Raw genomic sequence first — 26,379 nt, 5'->3', positions numbered from 1 at the left:
TCCCGGAAACCGAGTGGAGACCTGAGGACCGGAGCGCCCACAAGCTTGTAAATAGCGTGTGCGTGCTCCCCTAACCTGATATGGTCCTCTGCTCCCGCCATATCTGCCTCTCCCACTGACCGTACTAATTCCTCCCTCCTCCTTCAACCCCCTACCCTCTCCCCCCACCCTTTCTCCATCGCTACCCCCAGACATGGCTCTAACACCTGGAATTATACGCCACTATGCTTCTAAATCATAATTCATCCCATGTCAGAAGGATGGTACCATGTTTGCATATGTACAATTCAATAAATACCATAACTACAGTAAAAGGCTATGGGAGGTGGGAGAAAATAATCTTTACAGAGATGCCAAGGTAAAGTATTTTATGTCCACTGATCCTAAGGACATTATTAGATGAGTTAGATGAGAATAATTGTGTCTGGAACAAATCATGACAGTGAAGGAAAGCATGCAGCTTACTTTATAGAATAATTTATAGTTCCAAATTCCTACCTCATCAGACAGCACTGGGCTATTTTCCCCCCCATGCCTGTCAGGTTTGAAACAATGAGCAGACCCTTCTTCTTCTCTCTGAGAATAGATTTTATATTCCTCCATGCCTGCCTCAGAAATAATCAGTGCTTCAGGCAGTAGCCTAGAATAAGCACAAAATTGGGGCCTCTCATCATTTGGATTCCACTGATAGTCTATTCTTCTATCACAGAGTGAGTCATTTATCCATAAATAGAAACACATAGAATTGGTCATGTCATGCAAAGAAAGATAGATAGGAAAATTGTTGAGAAAACCTATAGATAGTGTGGGATATATAGGGCATCCATGAATGAATCTATGATAACTTCTTTATCTAGTGATCTTAGTGCAAAATTTAGTAACAAATCCAGGAGGAGTTTATTAAACAGAAGCGAGATGTGTTACTAGTATTGTTCAAAAGAATGAAACAAATTAGATCTCAATGACATAAAATTGTACTGCCAAAAACATTACTAATCCTTAGAAATGAAAGTTTTGTTACAGTTTATATAGGGAAGAGCTTTCGCTACATCCCAGGAAGGAGGAATCTATATTTCCATATAATCTCTGAGATGCCATTCCTAGGGTGTACAAAATTGCAACTTAAGTGCATAAATAGGTTAAAGGAAAGTGATTCAAAATTAATTTACATTGAATTTATCTATTCAAATGCGCACTGTATTTATTCCCTGGCTAGTGTTAGAATGCTGATCTTTTTGTAAATGGCAAGCATGCTCAAAACCTAACAGCAGCAAAGAGGAAATAAGTACTAAAATTCTGAAAACTAACAAATTATAAAATCTCACTTCTCTACCAAATTGTATTAAAATCAATGAATCATCAACAAATAATAGAAAACTGTATCTGGAGGATGATGTTGCCATCTAGTGTTCCTTTGGTAGATGGGCAGCCATATAAATAATATAATAAATAAACATACAGCCAAAAAAAGAGGGTGCTATGAGAAGATGTGTAGTTAAGATTTCCTTGCATCTGCCAAATGGTAGTGGAAGATATTCAAAGATATTAATGTGATTATATTTTAATCTGGTATCCTGTTTGTAAACTCTCAGTGTTAACCTAAACTGTTCATGAAAAACTAAATTATGATGTAGCATGACTTTCGAAAGTTGTGTTAAATTCTGTGAGGTACTTTAAATCATATACTACGACAGCCAATGATCATCCATTCATCCCTCTATTAATAGAGGAAAATTTTTACTGTCTGTGAATAAACGCATATTTTCCTTCAGGTCGATGTGTAACATATGTTCCAGATCTCAATTGAATTAGCTTGCAAACTTGGATGAGTATGTTGATGGCTTAAAGGCTCTTGGATAATTAACTTGAAAGCAGAAAGTCTCATATGTAAGAGTTACAGGCAGATAGTGAGGTTTTGTTTTGTTTAGTACAAATGCTTTGATCTTTGATCTGTATGTGCTGTAACTTTATTAAACTTCTACCCAGTCTTTTGTCATTAAGGCGTCTGGCAATGCATAAAATAAGATTTATCTCATAATCTAAAAACACACCATGCTACTCTGAATCAAAGAAAAGGTAAAAGGTAAAATATCCTGTGACAGAGAATGGAACCTCTAATCAGGAGAGAACCTTCTCATCAGAGGTGGTCTTTCAAAAGACTCTAACACTAAATTTCCAATGATGCTCAGCACTGCTCCAGTTCCTTTATCATCATTGTATGGATATCTGAGCAAACTAGGAATTCTACTCTAATAAATAATAGCCTCCACACAAACATTTCAGTTGAAATGAGAAAATGTATGAACAATTAGGAGATAGGCAAGGCAAACAAACAGCAACAGACTATTTTAGCCCAGACTTAGAATGCAAACAACCCAGAAGTGCTGAGAAAATTAATAAAATATGCCAAGTAACTGCAAATTGTTGTCAGCCTGCCTGAACAGTGTTAATTATCTCACTGGTTTCACTCTTTATTTTTACATAAATGTTCCTAAGCACGGGACGCCTACAAAGATTCTTGTGACTGCCTTTTCCAGTTACATGTCATCACAAAGTAGTGTAATTATAGGCCCCTTACAGCATTCTTTCCATTGAATGAAGGAACTATGGCTTTCAAATCAGTACTGTACATAATTTCATATGGATGAAACATACAGGAAAAAGATGCATCCTACTTGAGTAGTTTTCAGACAGAATTTAGAGATGTTGGGCAATAACCTGTCTGTCTTGGCAAACAGAGATTGATTGATTAAAAACAGGTATATCCCATACAGTTAATGCAAGATGATTCAAAGCTGCTTGCAATCAATTAAAAAAAGGACAAAAATATTGCAATAATGAGACTTCCGGTGGCAGGCGATTTCGTCGGTCGCAGCTGTTTGCTGCCTCCCGCCTGTTTTGCGTAAAAGCCGGTTTGACAGCTAGCATCTGCTGTCAAACGGCTTGATACCTTTCCCCTGGGCATAAGGGGATAGGTGAGCTGCCCGGGGTAGGAGTTGAGTTCCCGAGTCGTCCTATATGGACGATGTAGGCGAGANCCAACAATAGTGCTTGCCAGATCTGGATTGCTCGGGTAAAAAATCTGGATTGACTATCAGATGGTAGAATCAAGTTTGTTTTCAGGATCTTTTTGCTGTCATCTAATGGATGTCCAAAGTTCAGTAGCCCAGGTCTAGTAGCCTAGTCAATACTAACAATTTAAATTCAAGGGAGCAGAGACAGGCACAGCAGATCAAATCAACTATACTGACAATTAACTTGGGAAATTTCAGCCTGACAAATGAACTGCCTGCCAAATTATGAACAGTACCAACAAAAAGAGTTAACTCAGTGATGGCGAACCTTTTAGAGACTGAGTGCCCAAACTGCAACCCAAAACCCACTTATGCATCGTCGAGTGCCGGGTGGGTGTGGCCCATTGGGTGGGCGTGGCCCATTGGGTGGGCGTGGCCGACTGGGTGGGACTAAAAAGTTCAATCAATCAATTCCAACTTTGCAAGATCTTTTTTTTCCCCGCGAGAAGTTGAAATTGACTGATTGAACCTTTTTTTTTTTTTTGCACACGGCGACAGAGGCCTAAAGCGAAAAGGTTTTATAAAACCCAGCTGAAGGCCTAGGACTGGGGCGACGGCACGCGTGCCCACAGAGAAGGCTCTGAGTGCCGCCTCTGGCACCCGTGCCATAGGTTCGCTACCACTGAGTTAACTGTTACTGTTTCACTGAGCTACTGCTCTCCCCAATGTTTGTACATTTAACTTCTTTTTCATTTGCACGCCTCTTTTAAATTTCATGTAATTATATGACAATATACCCTCCAGCTCATCATCCTTCAAGTCATAAATAAAAATACTGAAGGGAACCAAGCAGGCATCAAACCCTGTGGAATCCTACTTAATATCTCCTTTCAGTTTGATTCAGAAAATATAGTTTGAAGTCAACTATGCATCTCCTTAATAGTTGTATCCTTCAACCTACACTTAAACAAGCTTGCTAAACAGTGTCATGAAATTGTTGCTGAAATGAAAACGAAGTTGTTGAGATTAAGTTATATATGCCCACAAGTTTTATGATGTTCCCACAATCTACTAATAAAATTTCCCTACCAGTAAATGAGATAGGCTTAATTAATCAGGAATTCTTTTGTATTAGTCCAAGCTAACTAGCAGATGCTTACAAATGGGTTACATCATTGTTTACTCAGAATTTTCCCAGATGCAGTTGATAGATTGACTGATCTGCAGTTCCTCAAATCCTTGCAGTGGGTATAGCTTAGGGGTGTCAAACTACCGGTCCGTGGGCCAGTTGTATCATGCAGAGGCCACACCCACCCTAGCTCTGGCAATGAGAAAAAAGTCACGATATGTCGTGACATGTCATGTGACGTGGCGAGTTTGACACCCGTGGTATAGCTGCTAAAACTTATTAATGGACTTCATAACTGGAAATGCATATGTAAAAGTGTGGGGCAGATGGGGCAAATGGCGACACAACCCTGTAATTTATATGCTTGTGTCCTATGTTGGGGCCAAGTATTAAAAGGGTGGATTTTCATTATAATGTCTCTATAAAGACGATATTACCTGAGGAGGCCTATGGCCAAAGCTAAAGCACTTTGATGGTGGTGATGTAATGCTTAACAGTAGGAAAGGGAAGGGAAGTGGGAGAAGAAGACATAAAGAAAGTGTAAATCAGAAGTGACTTTACTGGACAATAGAGAATATTGTTCAAGTTGAGAGAGGAAATGAGTAAGGAAAGTACCCAAAATGCTAAAGTTTTGCTATGAAAACTGCAACAGTAAATGCAGGTTGCCTTCCTTCTGAGTTTAGATGCACATATTGTGATCTGAAGGCACTGAAAAAAGAGCAATAATTACACTCCTTTTTCCCTCCTGAAATTACAGGCAACCTACGCCCTTATCCTTTTATCTAGCCTTTTACTCCTAAAGGTAGAATTATGTTAGACCAGGGTCTTCAAACTTGGCCTTTATGACTTGTGGCCTTCAACTCCCAGAATTCCTCAGCCAGGCATGCTGGCTGAGGAATTCTAGGAGTTGAAGTCCACAAGTCATAAAAGGGCCAGGTTTGAAGACCCCTGTGTTAGACTAAGACATTTTATATCTTTTCTCTGTAACATACCTTATTTTTTAAAAAAAAATACCTTATTTTTTTTCCTGTGTATTTATTGTGCTATTTTTATTGATCACATATCTCCTGTACCACATTCAGATTAACCTTTGGTCCTCCATTTCAACCCATCCAGTTTTGAAAGACACAAATTTCTACAGAGGTAATGAGGGCAGCATCTAGAATCAAGGAATGTGGTTTCGCAGGAAACCAGATTAAGAGAAACTTATCATATTTGACAGAACCCTCCCCCCTTTTATTTGGCTAATTGCAATTTTATATATAAGTAAACATTCTTATCAAGGAGGCAAAGAAACACTGTGCTGGTTCCAGGCTTGAAGAGTGGTTTTATGGCAGATCAAGAAAAAGCTGATTTGTATGGTCACAGGACAGAGTATGTGTAAGGAATGACAAGTCCTACCTGGAGAACAGCACTGTTGCTTCCATTAGTAGTGAGTAGTATGGCATGGAGCTGGTGGGTTTGTAAGTAGAAGTGCATCTGCCAATCCCGTTTGCCTTGATGGTGATACCATATGTAACTGTGCCCACTGAACCTCAAAGCTGTGCCTGACAACAGAAGCAACGAAAACTACAGTCTGAAAAAAGAACAGCTGCAAACAATTGTGCTTCACAGCTAATACAATAAATAAAGAACTTTAATTGTTCAAACTTATTTTGTGGTGTTTACTTATTAAACAAAGTTATACCGTCTACCACAAGGAACCCTGGTAGCAAACAACAATAAAAACTGCACTATAATTTAGAAAATATTAAAACAATGATAGGCTGTGATAAAATCTGTAGTTATTAATCAATCATACTATGCTGGCTCCATCCATATCCTGGCCCCATTGCCTGGGTGAAAAGTCAGATTTTCACTATTTGAAGGCAAGCAAAATAAGCGTAATTTGTATTTCTGTGAAAGGCTATTCCATAAGGCAGAGGTCCCCAACCCCTGGGCCAAAGCCCACAACCGATGATGTTTGGCACATAAATTCTTCTCTGGCTTAGAAAGAGTCACATATCTCTTAGTAGCACTGAATAAATGACAATTTCCATCAAATATGGCATGCTTTGCTGCTCTGCCAGATGTCAGGGAAGGAGCTTTTTTCCCATTCTTATCCATTCCATTATTTATGGAATCAAGATAAATCTGTGTGCAGGATAGAGTTAATTTGAAGGTCATGAGATAGGACAAAAGACAGTAAAACTAACTAGGATACCACTGGGAGCTCTACAGGGTTAAATCTGCATTTGTAATAAATTAGCTATTTTCTCAGTTTTGGGGAGCAATTCATTTCTCAGTTTGGGGAAGCAATTCTTTTTTTTTCTAAACTCAGTGGAATAATTCTCTCCCCCCCCATCTACATAGGCAATGGTCTAGCAGTCTGAACAAAAAAAGCAATAAAAATGCCAGAGTTTAGAAAAAAAATATTTCAGACACTGTACTGTGAGTAACAAGCAGTGGCAGAGAATACTGCAATGTCTGTTTTACAAAGTAGGGAAAATGATTATCGTAAACAGCAATATTTTCTCACCGTTGCAAGTGCAGATCTGTTCTAAACTGTGCCGAGGAGTGAGCACACTGAGACGGGCAGTACTATAAGTGAACACTGTGCCTGGCTCAACTTGAAAGGTTTCTTTGCAAGCACGTTGAATGATACAGTTGGCCTCGTGGCATGGGACATAGGTCACTTTCTTTACCCGCAGTCCAACTCGCTGGTCCATTTCTTCAGCCGACTGAGAAATCCGGTCAGCAATGAAGCTGGGCTTATAGAATGAATATTGGGGTTCCCCAACTGCCAACAGAAGATCTACCCCATCAGAAGCCTGTGAAGGTTGCAAACTAGCCATGTGGACATTCTGTCGCTTTGTCTCTAAGATACTCCCCAGAAAGCGCTGCAGGTTGCGCCAGTGGTCACTTATAAATTCTTCTGGGTTAAGATGGCGGAAGTGCAGCATTACAGCTTTATCGAGGACATCCTGGCTGAAGGACCATACATGAATCTGGACTCTGGTTATGGTTGAAAAGGTCCCATCACTCACACTTACATTCAGAGAATAATGGCCATGTTGGAGACCATCGGTTGCAATTATTTTTCCATCTGAAAGTCCCACAGAGAAATGTTTCTTTTCAGGAACTACTGACACAAAGCTGTATAATAGAGTATCATGGGGGTCTCGATCAGTGGCATGAATTTTGCCAAGAACTCCGCCTCGGAAGGTTCTTTCATTAGTTGTGATGAAGATCTCGAGAGGAAGTGCTGAAGGAGGGTACTGGCTTTGTTGTATCACATGGATGTTTATAAATGCCGAAGAAGAAAGAGGAGGACGACCACTATCAACAACCTATTGGACAAAATTGTGAAAACCTTTACTATCGCCAGAACTTACATACTTTCCTTGTATATCTGATTTGTTTATTTAAGTCACAAAGCAAGGAATCCAAACTATCAAAAGTCCATTTACCCCAGTAGCCATTTCTTCCATCAGCCAACAAAATGTCTTTCTTGCTATTATTCTCAAGAAACACCTATTTCAATCCGACAGCTACCATTGCATCTTTAGCATACTGGCAGGAAACTAAGGCAATAAATTGAACATTTAAACGCTGAAAAGATACTAGTTGCATTTGTGCATGGCCACATTGAAATCCAGTGAAAATATCTTTGGGAACTAAGGGACCCGAAACTATATCTGCAGAACTCATGAACTTTCATATTCTATTGCCTTCATTCTCAAATATTATTGGTATCTATATGTTTCAACAACATTACAGAAGGTCTGAAATGAAATCCAATTTTGATAGATTCTACTGGCATGATATAAGACTGGGTTTCTTTGAAAATTAATGCCAAAACTATACTTGGATTCTACTATTTTATTTCTGAAAAGAAGTTGGGATTTTCTTTTGATACAAAATGTCACTGTACAAACCAGTGGTATTTGGTGAACAGTAGTCTACAGGCAAGATTTCCCCTGAACAGAGTTAAACAACTTTTTCCCATAATGGTTGACTAATTTGGCATCCCCTTATCTACTTTTCTCCTTGGTCACTTCTTGTAAAAAAAAAAAGTTAGAAGATCAGTCAGACGTCTCCTATTAGTTTCAACTTGACTTGGACATAAATCTACCTGGACTTGCAGAAGATATTGTTCCTTTGTTCTTCTGTTCAAGATGGATGATGTCACTAACACTCCATCCTGGTTAACCTGGAATGCTCTTCCTTCATTTCCCTCAACAATTTGAAAATTGTATGGTGGTCCATTCTCTGGAGAATCTCTGTCACTCATGATTAGCTCCAAAACACTGGTGCCAACTGGAGAGTTCTCCTGGAATGTTAGTTGAAGAAAAGCAAATTAGTTAGAAAAAAAATTGTCCCCCTTGTTTGGGAGGAAAAGGGACAGAGGGCAGAATGATTTAAGAAGATGCAAACAGAAGAATGGTCTGTAAATTAATCTAAAAATCATTATTATGTGCATAATAAACATATACCAGACCTTCCTTTCTTATTTGAAAGTAAAGGGACTATGGCAAGGGTCTTCAAACTTGGTCCTTTTATGACTTGTGGACTTCAACTCCCAGAATTCCTTAGCCAGCATGCCTGGCTGAAGAATTCTGGGAGTTGAAGTCCACAAGTCATAAAAGGGCCAAGTGTGAAGATCCCTGGACTATGGTAATTTGTCTACTACTGCTATATCTGCTGATCACAGGTGTACAATCTAAATCAATGGTTATATGTAGCAATCTTTAAATGAATGGGATTGCAACTGATTGATTTCTTACTGCTACTAAGTTTCTGCTATCTCTGAGTCTTTAGCAACTCTATGGTTAACCTGGCAGCTTTCAAGATTATCTCTGTAAAAGACTAATTGGGTAAGGTTGGTCTCTGTGAATTACTACCTTACCTGAACTGCAACACTGTAATTAAGCTGAAAAAACCTAGGTGGATTGTCATTAACATCAGACACATGAATGAGCACAATGGTGTCACTGGAAAGCGCTGCCTGCCCATTGTCCATGGCTTGGATTTTGAGGGAATAGCTGGATATCTAAAAAAACAAAACAAAACACATGTTTGGAAGATTTATTACTCCAACAATTATTAACCCAGTATTTCTCAAACTTGGTAACTTTAAGATTTGTGAACTTCAAATCCCAAATTTCCCCAAGTTGCCAAGTTTGAGAAACAATGTATTAACCAAATATTGATTAAATAATTATGTACTCTAGTTCTTAATACAGATGGTTAGATTCTTTCTGAACCCGCCACCCCAAATTCTACCAGGCAAATAATGAGAATTTATTACATGACATGTTTTCCTACCCATAACTCATTTATCAACTTCAATACTGGATTCTAAATAAAGAATACAGTTGTACTTCTGTTTTCTAAGCAAGGTAATTCTCAGATGGAGAACAAAGGCACCAAATCAATAAACTCATGACTGAGTCCATTAAGGAACAAATATCATTCCTTGCCATATGGTGAATATTAGGGATATGGAAAGCAATTAAAAGGGTGCTTTGCAATGTGCAGAAACCGCTGGGGGGGGGGCTGTGCACACACTCACATGCAGAGGCAACTGTGAGCAGCTTTTGAGTCAACTATGTGAGACCACTATAAAGATTCTTTGGATCTTTTTCAAAAGTTTGCACAGCCCCACTGAACAGCAGTTCCTTTCATTTTAGAGCAGCATCTGGAATCTTTCTAAGGTCAAAAAAAAAGGCCAGTGGGTCTTTCTTGGTTCTTATGTCAGGAGAGGGGCATTATGAATTTTACTTGCAACATGTCTTGTGGAGCTAGGGCTCAGAGATTTTATTTTCAGTATCAAAATGAACCATGTTACTCACTTCTTCTCTGTCCAAGTGTTTGGTAGTATAGATTTCTCCAGCTTTGGGATTAATCATGAAATGACCTAATGAATTTCCTTCCACAATAGAATATGTGATCTGATTGTTCATCACTCCATCCTTATCATTAGCTAAAACCTGTCAAAAGGATAAAAAATGCAGTAATAATAGTAAACATAGACAGACTTCTTTGTGGGTACAATACCATTGGCTATCTCAGTTCCAGCTTTTTAAAGAAGATATTAATTTTGGGATTGATTTCTAATATAAATCCCATCGATGTTTGGCTTTCAACACTGATGTGATTCCTTCCTTCCTTCCTTCCTTCCTTCCTTCCTTCCTTCCTTCCTTCCTTCCTTCCTTCCTTCCTTCCTTCCTTGTCAAAAGTGGTTTCTAGTAGCCTGGTCTAACCATAGAAAAGACTGGAGATAAGTCAATTTGACTTCAACAATGCCATTCTGTCTTTCTCTCTCCCATATCACTGTTTATAGGAGTCAACTGTTCTATGCATCCTCCAATTCATAATTTTTTCAAGACAGCAAAACACAAAATGAGAGCAGCAGAAATGAGGTTGTAGCATAGATCTGGCTTGGACAACCTATAGTCCTAAAATCATACGCAGGCATAAGAACTACAGAGTAAGGGGAGTGGGAGTACCAGTGACAAAATGTATGTAATGGTGACATGAAGCAAGCTCTGCCCTTGCTTGCAGCATTGCAATAAAAGTAACTATGAAAACTAAGATGTTGCGTCATAGTGTTATGATGTATGTTTCATCATTTTGGCATGATCTTAGTCAGGAACAGATGCCGGTGCATGCAGATCCTGAGGCCTTTTTACAGGTTTCCTTGACCCCACTGTCATCGATGGTGCAACAATTGGTAGTGTAGATTCCTGTCATTTTGAGCAAAAATAATGCAAACTACACCATAAGCTATAAAATAGGAATAATTGTAACTTTGAATAGCAGTAAGTCTTCCTGAACATCCCTCAAAAATCCAGGCAGAAAAACATGGAAAATAGATCCCTGTCCATCACTAAATGTTAAATGTAGCTTGCATCCCACAAAATATTGCCCACCCTGATTATGATTATGTCTCACCATGAGCACTATTTCACCAATGGCCGCATCCTCGCTGATGTCGGCAATATAAAGATCTTGGTCAAATTCTGGCACGTGATCATTTATGTCTGTGATGTTGATTATAACCATTGTGACGTCACTGAGAGATGTAGAAGTCTTTCTTATACCCTCGATGGTTAAATAATAATCATGGGCAACTTCAAAATCCAGAGTTCCATTAACATACAGGATGCCTACGAATACAGGCAGAATTAAGATTTAAAAAACAAACACACAAAATTAAAACAGCCCAACTCTTGAAAACTGGCTAACTTGAAAATTTTTAACCATTCAAAACAAACCAGCAACAAAAACGTGACGGTCATTGGGTGCCATCTAGTGGTAATAGGATTGCCACATGGGCTGCTTTGTGGGCACATCAACTTGTCTCGGATAAATCAATATTTTTTAATTAGAAATTTCAACATTTATTGAGTTTTGAGTAGGAAGGTTAAAAAGCGAATGCAAGTAATGAACAATGTTTGACGTTTCTCTAAATTCTTTCTCTGTCCGAAATCTCGATATGTTCATAATTAAATCAGAAAAGAAATAGATCAGGGATAAAATAATTCTTGTTATAAGAGAACAATCGGTAGACTTGAATTATTTGCTGAAGAAAGAACTCACCAGTGCTTGAATGAAGCCTGAATTTCCCAAGATCATTTCCATTTGTGATTTCATATCTAATCTCTGTGTTTGCAACAGTAGCTCTTGTCAAGGTAGATAGATTTAAAACTTCTGTCCCAACAGCCACATTCTCTTTTACCTCAACTAAGTATTCTGTGTTGAGAAATACTGGCAGATATTCTTTTAAATCCACGACTGAGACAGTCACAGTAGTAAAGGAAGAGAGGGACTGCGGAACTCCCCTGTCCTTGGCCAACACGGTCAACTCCAAAACTGAATGGGATTCCTTCAGAGGCTTCTCTAGACAGATTACACCAGTTACCTCATCGATTGAAAAGTGGCCATTAGCTGACTCAGCAAGGTGATACCTCACCTCACCATTGAGAACTGGAAAACATCAAACGAGAAATATCATGCAAGAATTCGCTTGATATGGGAATTATTCTTTTAGAAATGGGATGAATTGAAGAGAAACTAGTACCTGCCATCATTTCTTTTTTAAAAATATTTTTTTTATTTAGCTCCAAAGTTAAAATACAGAATAAAAAGAAAAAAGAAGACATCAACTACAAAACAACAACAGCAACAACTGAACAAAGAATAAAAAAAAGTGTGAGGAAGAAATAAAAAATAAACCATTAACATTCAACATAAAATGTCCACCCTGATTGAATGCGGAAAAATATATATCAAATACCTGATACATTTCCCCTCTCCTTACATAACGGGTCTACAACTAGTTATTATTTCCCCATCTTTATTTATTTAAAAAATACTATGTTACCTATAAAGATGTCACCAAGGTGGAAATCTGTTGCCTATCTATCAAGTTGACCCACTGTCTATAAGAGAAAAAGTTAATACTGGTAGGTAACCTCAAAAACAAGAACATGCCATCTCCTTTAAGTATTGAAAACAACTGCACATGACTTAGGATTTGGGAACAACTTACGTTCATCAGGATCTTTTCCAAAGACAACTGCAATGGGTGTTTTTATTGATGTATTCTCATATATGGCTACAGCACAATGACTGGGATAGAACATGGGAGCATTGTCATTTGTATCCTCTACGTGCACAGTAATTTCCATCTGGCAAAAACGCCCTCCTCCATCTGTTGCCTTGGCAACAAGGTGATACTTTGATTTCAGTTCCCGGTCCAATAATGTAGAAGTAGTCAATTCTCCTGGTAAGTATAGGTGGAAGGCAAAGATTTGGTGCAGTACCATTATTTAAGGGCAAGATTCCTTCTATGCAAAGGTACATTTTAAAACATTTTAAGAAATAGAACCAGGCGAATAGAAAAAAGGATACAAATATAAATGCTTACCAAAGATTCAAAAAAATATATTTCTTACTCCCCTATTCCTGGACACCACAGAATTCTTTAGAATTATATTATCTACAAACTATAATATTTAATGAATTGATATCTAAGGAATCTTCATCTTTCCACTGGAATTGGGTGGCCAATAAATTTAAATAAATTATAATAACTTTTCAGATTTGGGCTAATCTTTTATAAGACTATTTTGCAAAAAAATACCCATGCATACTCATTCATACAAATCTTTCTATTTTAAGTCTTATAGGAGCCCTACAAGGTAGAAACCAAGGAAACCTGATTTCTTAATGTAAAGTCTTCTCCTTGCATCATAAGAACAAGAAGGAGAACACCAGGCAAGACTATTACAGTGTGTTTTGGTGCATGAGAAGAGAATAATATTTTACATTAAATTAAATACTTTTTCTAGGGAAAATCCCACCAACATTTTACAATATGAGGACATATTTATGCCAATCAAGAGTATTAATGTCATCAGTATTAATGTTTCAACTAAAGAGGTCTTCAAAATGCACCAAAAAGTCTACCTACCTCTGCTTTTTAGTAAACAGGAGCAAACTGTATTATTCATTCTAATAAATGGTCAAGGAATGAGTATGAACAGCAAAACTGTTAAAAGGATGTAATAATTTTACCTGTATAAGAGTCCAGTCTAAAATCCTCAGCACCAACTCCATGAAGGTTGTAAGTGATCTGACTATTGCTACCAGCATCAACATCTGTAGCCAACACTTTAAGAACAGAAAATCCTGGGGATGCATTCTCTGAAATTTTCCCTTCATATAGTGTCTGGAAAGGAAGGAAATTATTTTACCAAGTTAAAAGGTTAACATTAAGCCACGTGCACAATATACCTGTTTGTTAACCAATAACAATGAAGTGTCACAGATGGGCTCCTTCCTGCCACCCTAATGCTATCCAACATTATGTTATTCCAAGGTAGTAATAATTCATTATCCTCCAAAATGAGCAACTAATGGAGGATTCAGTATTGTGCAGATGTGTAATTATTCAAATAATTGCTCCATAATTGTGATTTCTCCAGGTCAACTCTGGCACCGTATCAATACAGATCCTGTGTATACATGTTTGCATAATTTTGGAATGAGGCCTTTTACATACATCTACAATTACCTGCTTGCATTCAGGGCTGTTATCGTTAACATCAAGGACTAAAATCTCCACTTCTGTGGCTGCTTGAAATTTTCCATCAGACACCATGACTTTGAGCACATATTTTTCTGTTTCTTCCCTGTTCAGAGGCTTCTTGGAAAAAACCTTCCATTTTCCATCAACTTCACTGATACCGAATTGCCCCATAACATCTCCTTCTGATAAGATAGAGAATATATGTTTATGAAAAAAGAAGTGTTTCAGGTTTCAAGATAACAAAAAGATTGCTCACCCATGTTATGTGTAGACCAGGGGTGTCAAACTGCCGGCCCACAGGCCGGATGCATCATGCTGAAACCGCACCCACCCCATTGCCAGCAATGGAAAAAAAAGTCGTGATATGTCGCGACACGTCACGTGATGTTGTAAGTTTGACACCCCTGGTAGACAAACCAGAAAATTTACTAGCTCTGTGTCATATAATTGACATCATATAGAAAACTGAGTTCATTCATAAAATTTAACCAGTAGATTGAATGGACTGATTATGGTATATGTTGAAGTAGCTATTTCATTATCCTTCGCTCTGCGGGGAAAGGGGGGGGGGATTTTATAATAGATACTGACTATAGACTAATTATGAAAAAGATATATAGGGAACTGACTAAACAATTCTTTAGTATGCTGGACAATGTTTCAATCTGACCATTTGCAAAATGATTTATTTGATATATTACAGTGAAATATAATTCTTTTTAGTTCTATATCTGTGCTGAATAAATTGCAAATGATAAAATATGTATCTATAGGTTATATTTATCATGCAAAGACACATTTGGTTAATATAGACAAGTGGTGGCGAACCTATGGCACATGTGCCAGAGGCGGCACTCAGAGCCCGCTCTGTGGGCACGCGCCGTTGCCCCAGCAGAGTTCACCAGAGTAGTGAGCACATGGCGTTTGGAAGCGACAGGGCAGGAAGTGAGCGAGCAAGTGCTGTTGGCCCCCCTGGGGATGCCCCAGAGATGGCGAGGGACTGGCCCCCACTGCCCTGGCCCCGGCCACGCTCACCCAGTCTGCCAGGATGTGCAGCCACGCCCACCCAGTGGGCCACGCCCCCCGAGGGCACTACAATGCTGATGCAGCCCTGGCACTTTGCGATAAATAAGTGGGTTTTGGATTGCAGTTTGGGCACTCGGTCTCTAAAAGGTTCGCCATCACTGATATAGACAATTGACATGAGAGTTACAATATATGCATAATTAACTTTTGATTGTCGATCAGAAATTTAATTCAGGACTGGAATTAAAACTGCAAGTTCAAAATAATGTACGTAGTTGCATTTGACTAATCGCAATTCTGTTTTCGAGTCAGATAAATGTCATATAGTTAAATCACAATGCATTTTAGATCAGAATTTTTCTTCATAGCAATTATTGAGCCTGGTGTAGAAGGTCTCTATATAACAAGATCTAATAGAAAGTACTCTTTCTAGGAATATTGATATGTAGCTATTTCTCTACACATTTAGTCTCAAAATATCTCTTGATAAGACGTATGTTTCACCAGATGGCCATTGTTAATAATGAAAATCATCTTATAGTTGCAACTAAGAGATATCAGCAAAACTAATTTATAGAAAAGGGTGCTTCTTAAAGTTAAGTAAATGTATTCAAAGCACCCTCCCCCCATTTTTATTTATTAAAATCTTAACAGATATAGATACTTACCAGTGATGTAGCACATCACCTGCCGATTTTCTTCTGAAAGATCTCTATCAATAGTATTAAGAATGGTAATCATCTGCCCAGGCTCAGCATTCTCAACAACTGATCCTTTATAAATTTCATTGGTGAACTCTGGAGCATTATCATTTTCATCAGTGACAGTGACTTCTACTAGAGTTTGAGAAGAAAGTTGGATTTTCTTTCCATGGTCTGAAGCAACAACAAAAAATTTGTAGCTTTTCTGAACTTCACAGTCTAGCTCTTTAAGGGTCACAATCCAGCCATTTCCACTATCAATGGTGAAGAATTCTCTGATGTAGCTTAATTCTGATCCTAGGCTATAAGTCACTTGCCCATCACTTCCAGTATCCTGGTCATTAGCAGTAATCTGAATCACAGGGGTCCCTGCTGGCATATTCTCCATAACAAAAGCTCTGTATGGATCTGCCTCAAAAATAGGTTTGTTATCATTGACATCTTTTACATGGATGTTAATGGATACTAAAGAGACCAAGTCAGTATTCTTATATGAAGAATGAGCCAAGACATCTACTTGGTACCATTTCATCTTCTCATAGTCCATTGCCTTCTGAACAGTCAAGGTCCCTCTTTGCTTATCCAGAGTGAATATCCCTTCTTCATTATTTTCAGCAGAGGTTCCTTGTACCAGACTGTAGATGATGGGTTCTTCTCCTATAGCTCGAACTAATCCTATTTCTGATCCTTCTGGGAGATCTTCAGATGCTGAGAAGGTATATAATGGCTCAGAAAACCTTGGCAATGACACTTCCTTTGGAACAACTTGAAGATTCACTGGGACAACTGAATGCCAGTGGGGAGGCTTGGCATCTTCAGCTTTGACTCTAAATTTCACTGTTCTGTTTTCTAGTCCCTTGAGACTCTCCTTGACTATGACAACACCTGTAACAGTGTTAATCTCAATCACATCTTCTGCAATGACTTCCTCCACTGTATCAACAGAGTAGGTGACATCAGCATTCACTCCTTCATCGGCATCATAAGCTAAAACCTGAATGACTGGAGATCCCTTGCTCATATTGGACTGGATAGACAAGAGGTATTCAGAAGCTTTGAACTGAGGCGGATTGTCATTTTCATCTGTAAGTATTATTTTGACAGTGCAAAATGCTACCTTTCCTCCTCCATCCTTGGCCATGATTTTAATATCAACAACTCTTTCTGTAGAATTCTCTCTGTCCAGTTTCTGCAATGTTTCAATGCGCCCCTTATCATCTACTAGAAACTTCTCCTGACCAAGCTTGTTTATGATGATATAATCTACGGTGCCATAAGTACCATCATCTGGGTCAATAGCTGAGAGCTCAATCACTTTAGTTCCTATTTTTGCGTTTTCAGCTAATACGGCTTCGTAAACATCCTGCTGAAACGCTGGGCTGTATTTGTTTACATTAGTTGTGTTGATGTATACTGGCACAGTGGTCTTAAAAACTCCATCCGAAGCAGAAACCCTAAGATTGTAAAAAGATTCCAGATTTTTTTTGCAGTGGTTTAGTGTAGAAATGATACCAGAAGTGCCGTCAATGGTGAAATGCCTTTTCTCATTTCCTGAAAGTATCATATATTCCAGCCTAGGGGTATCCCTGCTGTCAGGATCAAAAGCCTGTACCTTTACGACAACCTGACCACAGCTGACCATTTTACTCACATTAGCCTGGTACTGAAGTTGACTGAATTTTGGTGGGTTGTCATTGATATCCAGCACGTTAACTATCACAAGAACTTCACTGCTGAGTGGAGGTATCCCATGGTCTGTGGCTCTCACTTTAATATGAAATTTATGGTTTGTTTCATAATCTAGAGCCCGAGTTGTTGATATTTCACCAGTGCTGCCATCAATACTAAAGAACTTTGAGGCATCTGAACGATCCTTTAAAACCTGATATGAAATGAGTTTGTTCCACCCTGAATCTTGGTCTATAACCGAGAGCTGAATCACAGGGGTCTGAGCTGGCACATCTTCTGAGACATACACAGTATAAACAGTCTGTGAAAATAAAGGAAAATTATCATTCACATCCTCAACATGAACTTCCACAATTGCTTCTGAATAGGAACCCGCTGCTGTTTCTGTAGCTCTGACAGTAAATGTATGTTTCGTATCAGATTCATAATCCAGCTGGCTTGTGACCATGAGCATGCCAGTCTTGAAATCAATGTGGAACTGTCTGAGAATGTCTTTTTCCACAATGGTATATATCAAGCGTAAGCCTTCAGGGCTTCGGGCCTGGAGGTGGAGAATGGGGGTGTAGGGTGGACTGCTTTCAGGCACTTTTGCAACATAGAAAAGACTTTGGAACAGAGGGCTGGATTTGTTCTTCACCATTATGGTAATCTCTTCCACAGCATACAAGGGAGGCTCACCGGCGTCTCGGGCAATAACACTCAGTGTGTATTTATTTAAAGTTTGCAAATCAAGGGGTTGTTTGAGTGAGATGTCTCCTGAAGAGGGGTCAATCCAGAAATGCTGGTAGTCTTCCTCCAAGGAGTAAAAAATGACTCTGTTATTTCCCAGATCCTGATCTGTGGCAGAAACCCTAAAGATAATATCACCTGGCTCAGTGCCAGCCTGTATTGCTATATAATAAGGTAGGTTTTCAAACTGGGGTGGGTTATCATTAACATCATCCACTATTATTCTTACAATTGCTTGAGATACCCGTGGTGGATTTCTAATATCTTTTACTTCCACTGCTATTTCATACACATCTTGAATTTCACGATCAAACTTCACGTTCTTGGTCTGTAGCACTCCTGAAGATGGAATCATTCTGAACCACTTTGTGCCATTCAAGGCAGAGAAAAAAAGTGGTTCTTTCAGTTGATTCCCAACAACACCAAGAACAATAATAATCTGAACCTCTGTGGAATTTTCCTTTACTGTGGCCAAATATAAATCTTGATCAAATTTTAAAATGCTGTCCTGCGGCTCAGTAAAATGTAGTCTGACCAATGTACTGGCCACATATAAAGCATCTCCAGCTCTAACTGTAAGTTCATGATAGTTTCCCACATTAGTATGGTTTAGTAGAGAGATAACACCAGTTGTTTTGTGGATGAAGAAAGTATTTGCAGGGTTTCCTTCGGCTATACTGTAGATTACGTCCGAGTCTGCATCTTCTGCATTAACTTTTAAAAGTTCCATACCATCATGAATAGGAAGCATCACAGGAAGGTCATAAATACTTTTTATAAACACTGGAGGACAGTCGTTTATATTTCTGATATAAATGGTGACTTGAACAGGTTTGGAAGCAAATAAAATGGGATTGCCACTATCATGAACTTGGATACCGAAGTGAAAAACGGTGTTATGTTCATAATCTATATCAGCACAAGTAGTGAGAGTGCCCATATTTTGGTCTATTTTGAAAAACGTCATGGCCTCCGACTCCAAAATTTCATAAATCAACAAAGCATTAGAATCTTGGTCAGCATCTGTTGCATTTATCACCAGCGGCACATTGTTTTCATCCATAACCATGCTACCAAATGGAATATTCTCATCGATCCAACCAACAAAAGAAGGCTTATCAAAGATAGGCACGTTGTCATTTTGGTCTATGAGATAAACAAACACTGGAACATCCGTAAATGATCCTGCCATGCTGGTGCCCCGAATTTTCAGCTGATAAGATGACATCTGTTCAAAATCTAAGCTCTTCTGGGTAGAGATAAGCCCAGATTGATAATTGATGGAAAAGAAGCCGTCTTTATCTCCAGTTTTTATTTCGTAAGTAACAAATGAAGAGCTTGTAGCTGAAACAAGGATAATCGGAGAACCAATGATTGCAGATTCACTGATCTCTACAACATATTCTTCTTCTGTAAACTGTGGGGGAGTAGCATCAGAAGGCTTAACATAAATGTTCACAGTAGTTGAATCTTTCAGTTGGGGAAATCCTTGATCTTCTGCTTTAACTGCGAGAGTAAATCTTTCTTGCTTGGATTGATCTAACTTCTGAGAAACTGTAATAATTCCAGATAACTTGCTGATGGTGAAAAAGTTTCCGCTATTCCCTGGAAATAAACAAACAAATCTTAAATGAAAAAGCATAATTGAATTCTACAATATTTATTGTTTTCCATCACACTAGTTTGTTATACTTAAATGCGTCCTTTTTTTTTTAGTCCCTGGAAGAAATAGATTTTTTTAAAGTAGATAAATAAGTCTTGCCCTGCCCTTTTTTTTTGTTAATTTAGTCTTTTTAAAACTAAAGACGTGGAAAATGGGTATATTACATTTCTCCTGCATGAATGTACCTATTTCCTCTGAAAGCAAAAACAACAAAATAACAGCGCAAGCTGAATATTCTGGCTCTAGCCCTTTGATGATGTCATTGTGCCACACTCCCTAAGCTCTCTCTTAAATAAATTAAAGTGTACCAGCTGATGACTTTGGAGACACTAATGCTATCAGAGACACTTGTCTTTAAGTAGGTGTGTTTACTTGTTATTCTGTTCTCAAAACTGTCTAGCAAACAACTCTGGAAGGCAGAAAAAAAAATAGTGTCACCCTCTGTCAATCTTCCAGTCACTCTAAAAGTAAGGTCCTTACACATTTCCCTGCTCTCATTCAAATGTTCAGTTTTCCTCCTTTACCTCGACTGTTCCTTTTCGTTTGAGAAAAACACTTTGAAGGTCAGCCGAAGGTCAGCCATTCACTGGATACTTTGCAAAAGAAAGACCATCTCTTCAAAATGAGCCAACCCTTAGTATTAACTCTACTAGCTGTTAGACCTCTCTTTTTATCCCCGTTGCTACAGTAAAACTGTATTTATTTTGTATCCCAAATATTACTGGTTTGAAACCTAGCTGGATTTTTTTTGTTTAAATTCTGATTTGCTTTCTGAACTTCTCTCTTTTCTATTTATATTGTCTGTCTGTCTGTCTGTCTGTCTGTCTGTCTGTCTGTCTGTCTGTCTGTCTGTCTGTCTGTCTGTCTGTCTGTCTGTCTCTCTCTCTCTCTCTCTATCTATCTATCTATCTATCTATCTATCTATTTCCTATACTGCAGTTCTGCCATTTTATTGACTTTCCAGTCATCTGAGTCAGTTTTCACCCTCAGCTTTCAGGTAGCTCAAGTAAATTATGGACTATTTGGGGGCTGGAGTGAAAGTCTTCTTCTCTGAATTGTGTCATATAAGTTCAACTTATGCATAACTTTAATTCCTCTCTCTCTTGCGCACACGCGCGAACACACACATACACACAGCATGTATGTCCTGCCCACAGAAAGGAAAGTGACTGGAGTTTACCTTCCAGATACAGGAGGAGGAAAGGGGCATAGAACCAGGAGAAATGACACCAAAGTGACTCAGTCTAGACATGATTTTCTTAAATGTGCTCAGAGTCAAGACAGCATCAGCCCATGATAGGAAGTCCCCAAATATTGACAGCAAATATGCTGTCTTGGTTCACAAGAAAGTTAAAGAGTGTTAATGGTTAGAAGAAGAAAAATAACAGAAATTATTCATGGACCAGTAGGATCTAATTTTCCTATTCTATTTAATGTTGAATATATAGTAGATTCAGAAACAATATGTTTAGCTGACATATCATCACAGTAGTTACATAAAGGAAATCTTCATAAGGCAGTGTGTATAGGTGCCTTACCTGCTTCAAAGCAATAGTGGACTTCAGCATTAACTCCTTGATCTGGATCCAGGGCACGGATTTGCACAACCTCTGTGCCAATTGGAGTGACATCCAGAATTTCTGCTTTGTAATGGAGGCTGGTGAACTGTGGAGGGTGACTGTTACAGCCCTCAATATGAATGACAATTCGAGCAAAGTCTCGCTTGATAGGGACATCCTGGTCTCGTACCTGAACAGCCAATGAATCAACCACAGATATTTTGTTTAAACAATATTACATCACAAAGACTTAAGTTTGCAGTATAATGTTGAATGCATTTCTTCTCATTTTAGCCACCTTTCTTTTAAAAAAAAAATCATTAGATACAACAACAACACTTTAGAAATCCTGCAGCAATCTGCCCACAGCCCATAAGGTAAGACAGAAGAGGATAGAAATTAAAGAAATAAATCATTTATTTTCTGCTACTCACGTACCATCACTGTCAAAGTATGCAGTGGCATGGATTGAGCATCAAGGTCTGATACTGTTATGAGCGTGCCACGGCTTGGGTCTATTTGAAAGAGTTTCAGGCTTCTAGGATCTAAGCTGTTATGGAGGGTGTAGATCAATCCTTTCCCATGATCCTGGTCTGTTGCACTAACAAAAAAAAGTTCTGTCCCAGGGGGCGTGTCTTCTGGAATGCGAGCCTCATACTGGTACTCCAAAAACTGAGGTGGATGCTGGTTAATGTCAATCACATGGATATAAGCCTAAGAGGAGTGGACAAAAAGCAAGCAGTAGAGAAGGTTAGTTACAGGGCTTTACAAGTGTCTCATTTCCATGATGGTGCAAGTGAAGTACTGCTTAAGAAAGCAATCTCTCTGTTACTTATTTTCTCCTTTTATCATTCTGATACTTTTACAATGAATGATTCAACAAGGTGAATAGTCACCATTCCAGAATGAAGGGTCTTGCTGTGGCCAAGTGAGGCCATCTCTCATAGGCCAAATACTCTATAATTCTTTAAAATTCTTTTAAGGGTTTCTTTTAAGATGACTTTGGATACACAATTTGTATGCATGTTCTGTTCCACGAGTTGAATTAATTCTTAAAACGTGTTGCTATTATTCACTTCAAATTTCTTCCTTGGTATCCATTACCTTGAACAAACTGCTTGAAAAGTGTATTTGTAGGGAAGCACCACGCAAACAAAGGCCCAGTGATGACACTTCCATTATTTCTGATGTTTCCCCTGCTTTTTCTTATTCTCACAGTCCTCATGCTTATTTATGTACACATTCATGTAAACTTATTTGCTGCTGTGGTTTTTGTTGATGAATTAATGCAAAGCAGTTCCATATTCTTAGTGGAAGATGGGAGACTTTGCACAATGCATCTTCTGGTAAGTCATCTTTACGGTTTGAGAATCTGCACCAGGAATTGCTAACAATAATCTGTCTCAGTCAAACATTATCATGACAGCTAAATCCAGCTTCTACTGCACTTGTAAGCACCTGATTGCATAAGAAAATAATAAAATGAGCCTAGGGCAAGTTTCTGATTCTAGTGGCCTGGCAGATATCCCAAGATGCCAGATGCTGGTATTAGGCTTGATTTGATAACACAATATATATTATAATGATATCAGGATTTCATCCCAAAATGAAATCATTTAGTTACTACAGCTATTACAGCTTCCATTTAAAATGGAAACTTAGCCAAACCAGGCTGAGATGGTAATAGTAAAGGAGGAAGAGGAAAAAAAATGAAATGATGCCAGGAAGAAGCAATTGGTGAAGAAACAAAATGAATATAGAGCAGTGACTGGTTTGGCTCCCTCAATATACTTACCTCAAAGCAAGTATCAAATTAAATAATACTTACTTGTTTTATGAAATGTATAGAGTTGCCCAACCCAACTAGCATTAGGCATTTATGACAAAAACAACCAGTAATGCCCCTCCTCCCCACCGTGCATTGTAAGATGATTACACCAGACTAAAAATAATGGAAACTAAAAAGAATAAGGCCTAATTATATAAGAAACAACCAATAGAAATATAATTTCATTCCAGGGTGGGAGGGAAGAGCCAGGTCTTCAAGATTTGCTTGAAAGACAACGTGGTTAGGGCACTGTGAATTTAGAGGATATTATTCTGGAGGCACTATTTCAAAAAAAGGCACATTTCCTGTGGCCCATCTTGGAAAAGGACTTCCTTTCTTCAGTAAGACCCAAACCCGTGATTTTGCAATAGCAGGTTCGCTACCTATCCAACAATCAATGTGAAAGTAAACAGAGAAAGACTGGAATTGTTATGTTAGCCAAGGTACCGAAAGATGACTCTTGATAGCAGAATACAGTTCTAAAACATTCAAGATGACAGTGAGCTACTACTGAATCCCAGTGGAAAGGCATTCTCAGTATCGATTACCCTCACTTTTCTAGATTATATATAATGTTCATAGCACTTAATAAAGTAATGATCAGACTAGATAATTGCTTAGAAGAGCAAACCATCAGACCAGATCTTTGCTTAAAAGAGCTACTCTATGCAAGTAAACTTCCATATACTTCAGTCCTCAGCTGCCATGAAAGATGACAATAGTCAGAGATGGAACCCATGTCTATAGTATGCTAGCTAGTTAAGGCTCTATTGAAGTAGCTTGAAACACTTATTGGAACATATATTGGTCATATATGAGGAAAGAAGTAAAACAAGAAACCAATTCTATACTTCATCTTCCTCAACAATCAATGGATCCTGGAAGAGTCTGGAATTAGAAGTGGATCTGAGTAGTAGATTTGCAATTCTTTTGGATTTCCAATCATCAATTATTAAAGCAGGAATTTAGGAAAGGATCTTTGGGTAAGGATATCCCTGTTTTGTTTATTTGGCTCACTGAATGACCAATTCAGGCCCTTCTTCCCCAAATGTGATCACATTATAGACAATATTTTGTTTACCGGTTTAATCCACAAGAGCGTGTGACCTGGGTAAATTGAGCATTTTAGAGAAAGTCTGACTCTAAACTTGAGGTGATAATTCAACTGACATTTGAATATCTAGTACTTTTCTAAAACAGATAATGCAGTGAGCACTATCTACAGACCATAATGAAAATGTTGTTCATATTACTGAACCGGACTTTGACTTAGACTCTGAGGCACTGACCTGTGTCTTAATGATGCTTGATCCATCTGTGACCTCTATGGTGAGATTGTAGTTTGATCTTTCCTTTGCATCTAGAGTTCTTGCAATAATAATGCTGCCAGTGCTCTTCTCGATATCAAAATTCATAGCGTCATCACCACCTTAGAAGAGAGGGAGGACTTAGAAATAAAGAATTATGATGGAGGCTAGATGTCTGAAAACCTTCCTCTCCTGGGGAGGACCAGGAGGAAAATAATCCTTGCTGTTGGCAACATTTGTAATAAGCTCACTCATGGAGTTTGATTAGAAGCATCTAGAGGGAGGAAGCAGAATGGCAGAAAATGTGGGTGGGGAATCTCTGTGAAAGGCTTCTATTGTCACCACTGATCTTTGTTTATTTACTTTATATACAGTATTGAATTAAGGAGGTAATGTCTACATGTAATGCAGTGTTATTTAAGGCAAAGGGAGGGGATTGACATCAACCATTGAGAGGCAGGAAAGCAGGGAATATTGGGGCAAATTGGCAGAAGGGAGAATATATTCTGGCTCCACTTCAAGGTGCAATATTTAAACCAGTTCCGCTCTCTTGCTTATGCCCTGTTGAGGCTTGCCCTGTTTCCTGGAGGACTTTTTCAGTCCATCCCCTTGCTCACTTCCTTTTTTTGTAATTCTACAATGGATGATACTGGGCTGTGCATGTGAATGTGCGTGTGTTTGTGTGCATGCATGTGTGTATGGGTGCGTGCACATATAGGTGTGTGTATGTGTGCAGAGACTCTAACTGGGGTCCTTGGTGCTCTCTGACCTTGGTTGTTTTCTTGCAGATTTTTCATTACTCAAACTAGGCAACATCTGACAGATTTATTTCTGAATACCCCCAGGTAATAGGCAGCATTTGATTTCCCCATTCTTAATCAAACTGAGACAAGAATCCAAATTCTATGCATTCAAGAGTATATTCAAAGCAGTAAAGCTGAAGGACAACCTGAAGAATTACCATCAGCTGCCCTATGGAGGGATTCCTGAAGAGAAAGAGAGGGGGGGGGGAAGATGTTATTTCTGCTAAACATCCCCCACAACAGAAATAGGAGGGTATAAGCAGTCTTTCTTCATACATGAACATGGCTTTACTTAAAAAAAAAGGTGGGGGGGAGGAGAGTGCATAGCCTCTAGGTTTAAAAAATTATACTTCAAATATAATGTGCTAAGTACTGTATAGAAAATAACAGTGGTTGTGGGAAGAGAAAACGGTCATAATCAATGATGGTCTATTAGACTCATAAATGCATGTCTCATATAATTCAAACAGCTATGGAAGTGTAATGCATAGGGGAGGGAACTAATTGTTTTGAATGCTGGGTAAAATACACCCCTGTGCAAAATGCTTTTGCCTCTTTACCACTGATTTAAGGTGGAAAAAAGTAAAAAATTCAGGAAAGTGAACGTCAAGCAAAATGTTCATTATAGGAAGAAATAACAGGGGGGAAAAAAATCAAGAAAGGCTAAAGGATGGTGCATTGTGAGGTTTGTTGAGAATAAACTTGAGCAACTGACCTATCTGAGCAGACAGGTAACAACATTAACTTGTACAAATGCTTAAGAAGGCAAGTGGAAGGGGAGAAAGAGTAAAGGGAGGCACATAATTTGGGAAATATGGTCAATGTGATGAATTAGCTTTGTGGTCTCCCATAA

General features: G+C 38.5%; 1 protein-coding gene across 1 annotated transcript in view; it reads right to left on the bottom strand.

The window, feature by feature from the left end:
• Nucleotides 1-26,379, bottom strand: part of FAT2 (FAT atypical cadherin 2) — an 82,492-nt gene that overhangs the window by 11,714 nt on the left and 44,399 nt on the right. The window contains exons 7-20 of the mRNA XM_015824821.1: nt 24,706-24,845; nt 22,027-22,302; nt 21,568-21,778; nt 15,916-19,971; nt 14,207-14,403; nt 13,708-13,861; nt 12,680-12,913; nt 11,728-12,114; nt 11,080-11,294; nt 9,978-10,115; nt 9,032-9,175; nt 8,258-8,455; nt 6,662-7,472; nt 5,545-5,690 (exon numbers count right to left, since the gene is read on the bottom strand). Of these exons, the coding sequence (XP_015680307.1) occupies nt 5,545-5,690; nt 6,662-7,472; nt 8,258-8,455; nt 9,032-9,175; nt 9,978-10,115; nt 11,080-11,294; nt 11,728-12,114; nt 12,680-12,913; nt 13,708-13,861; nt 14,207-14,403; nt 15,916-19,971; nt 21,568-21,778; nt 22,027-22,302; nt 24,706-24,845 (7,307 nt within the window). The remainder of the gene's footprint in view (nt 1-5,544; nt 5,691-6,661; nt 7,473-8,257; nt 8,456-9,031; nt 9,176-9,977; nt 10,116-11,079; nt 11,295-11,727; nt 12,115-12,679; nt 12,914-13,707; nt 13,862-14,206; nt 14,404-15,915; nt 19,972-21,567; nt 21,779-22,026; nt 22,303-24,705; nt 24,846-26,379) is intronic.

Source organism: Protobothrops mucrosquamatus, unplaced genomic scaffold (genome assembly GCF_001527695.2).
Source record: "Protobothrops mucrosquamatus isolate PMUCROS unplaced genomic scaffold, P.Mucros_1.0 scaffold2369, whole genome shotgun sequence".
In the NCBI taxonomy this organism is placed as follows: domain Eukaryota; kingdom Metazoa; phylum Chordata; class Lepidosauria; order Squamata; family Viperidae; genus Protobothrops; species Protobothrops mucrosquamatus.
Note: the sequence above shows the minus strand (reverse complement) of the source record. Positions and strands in the feature narration are given on the sequence as shown.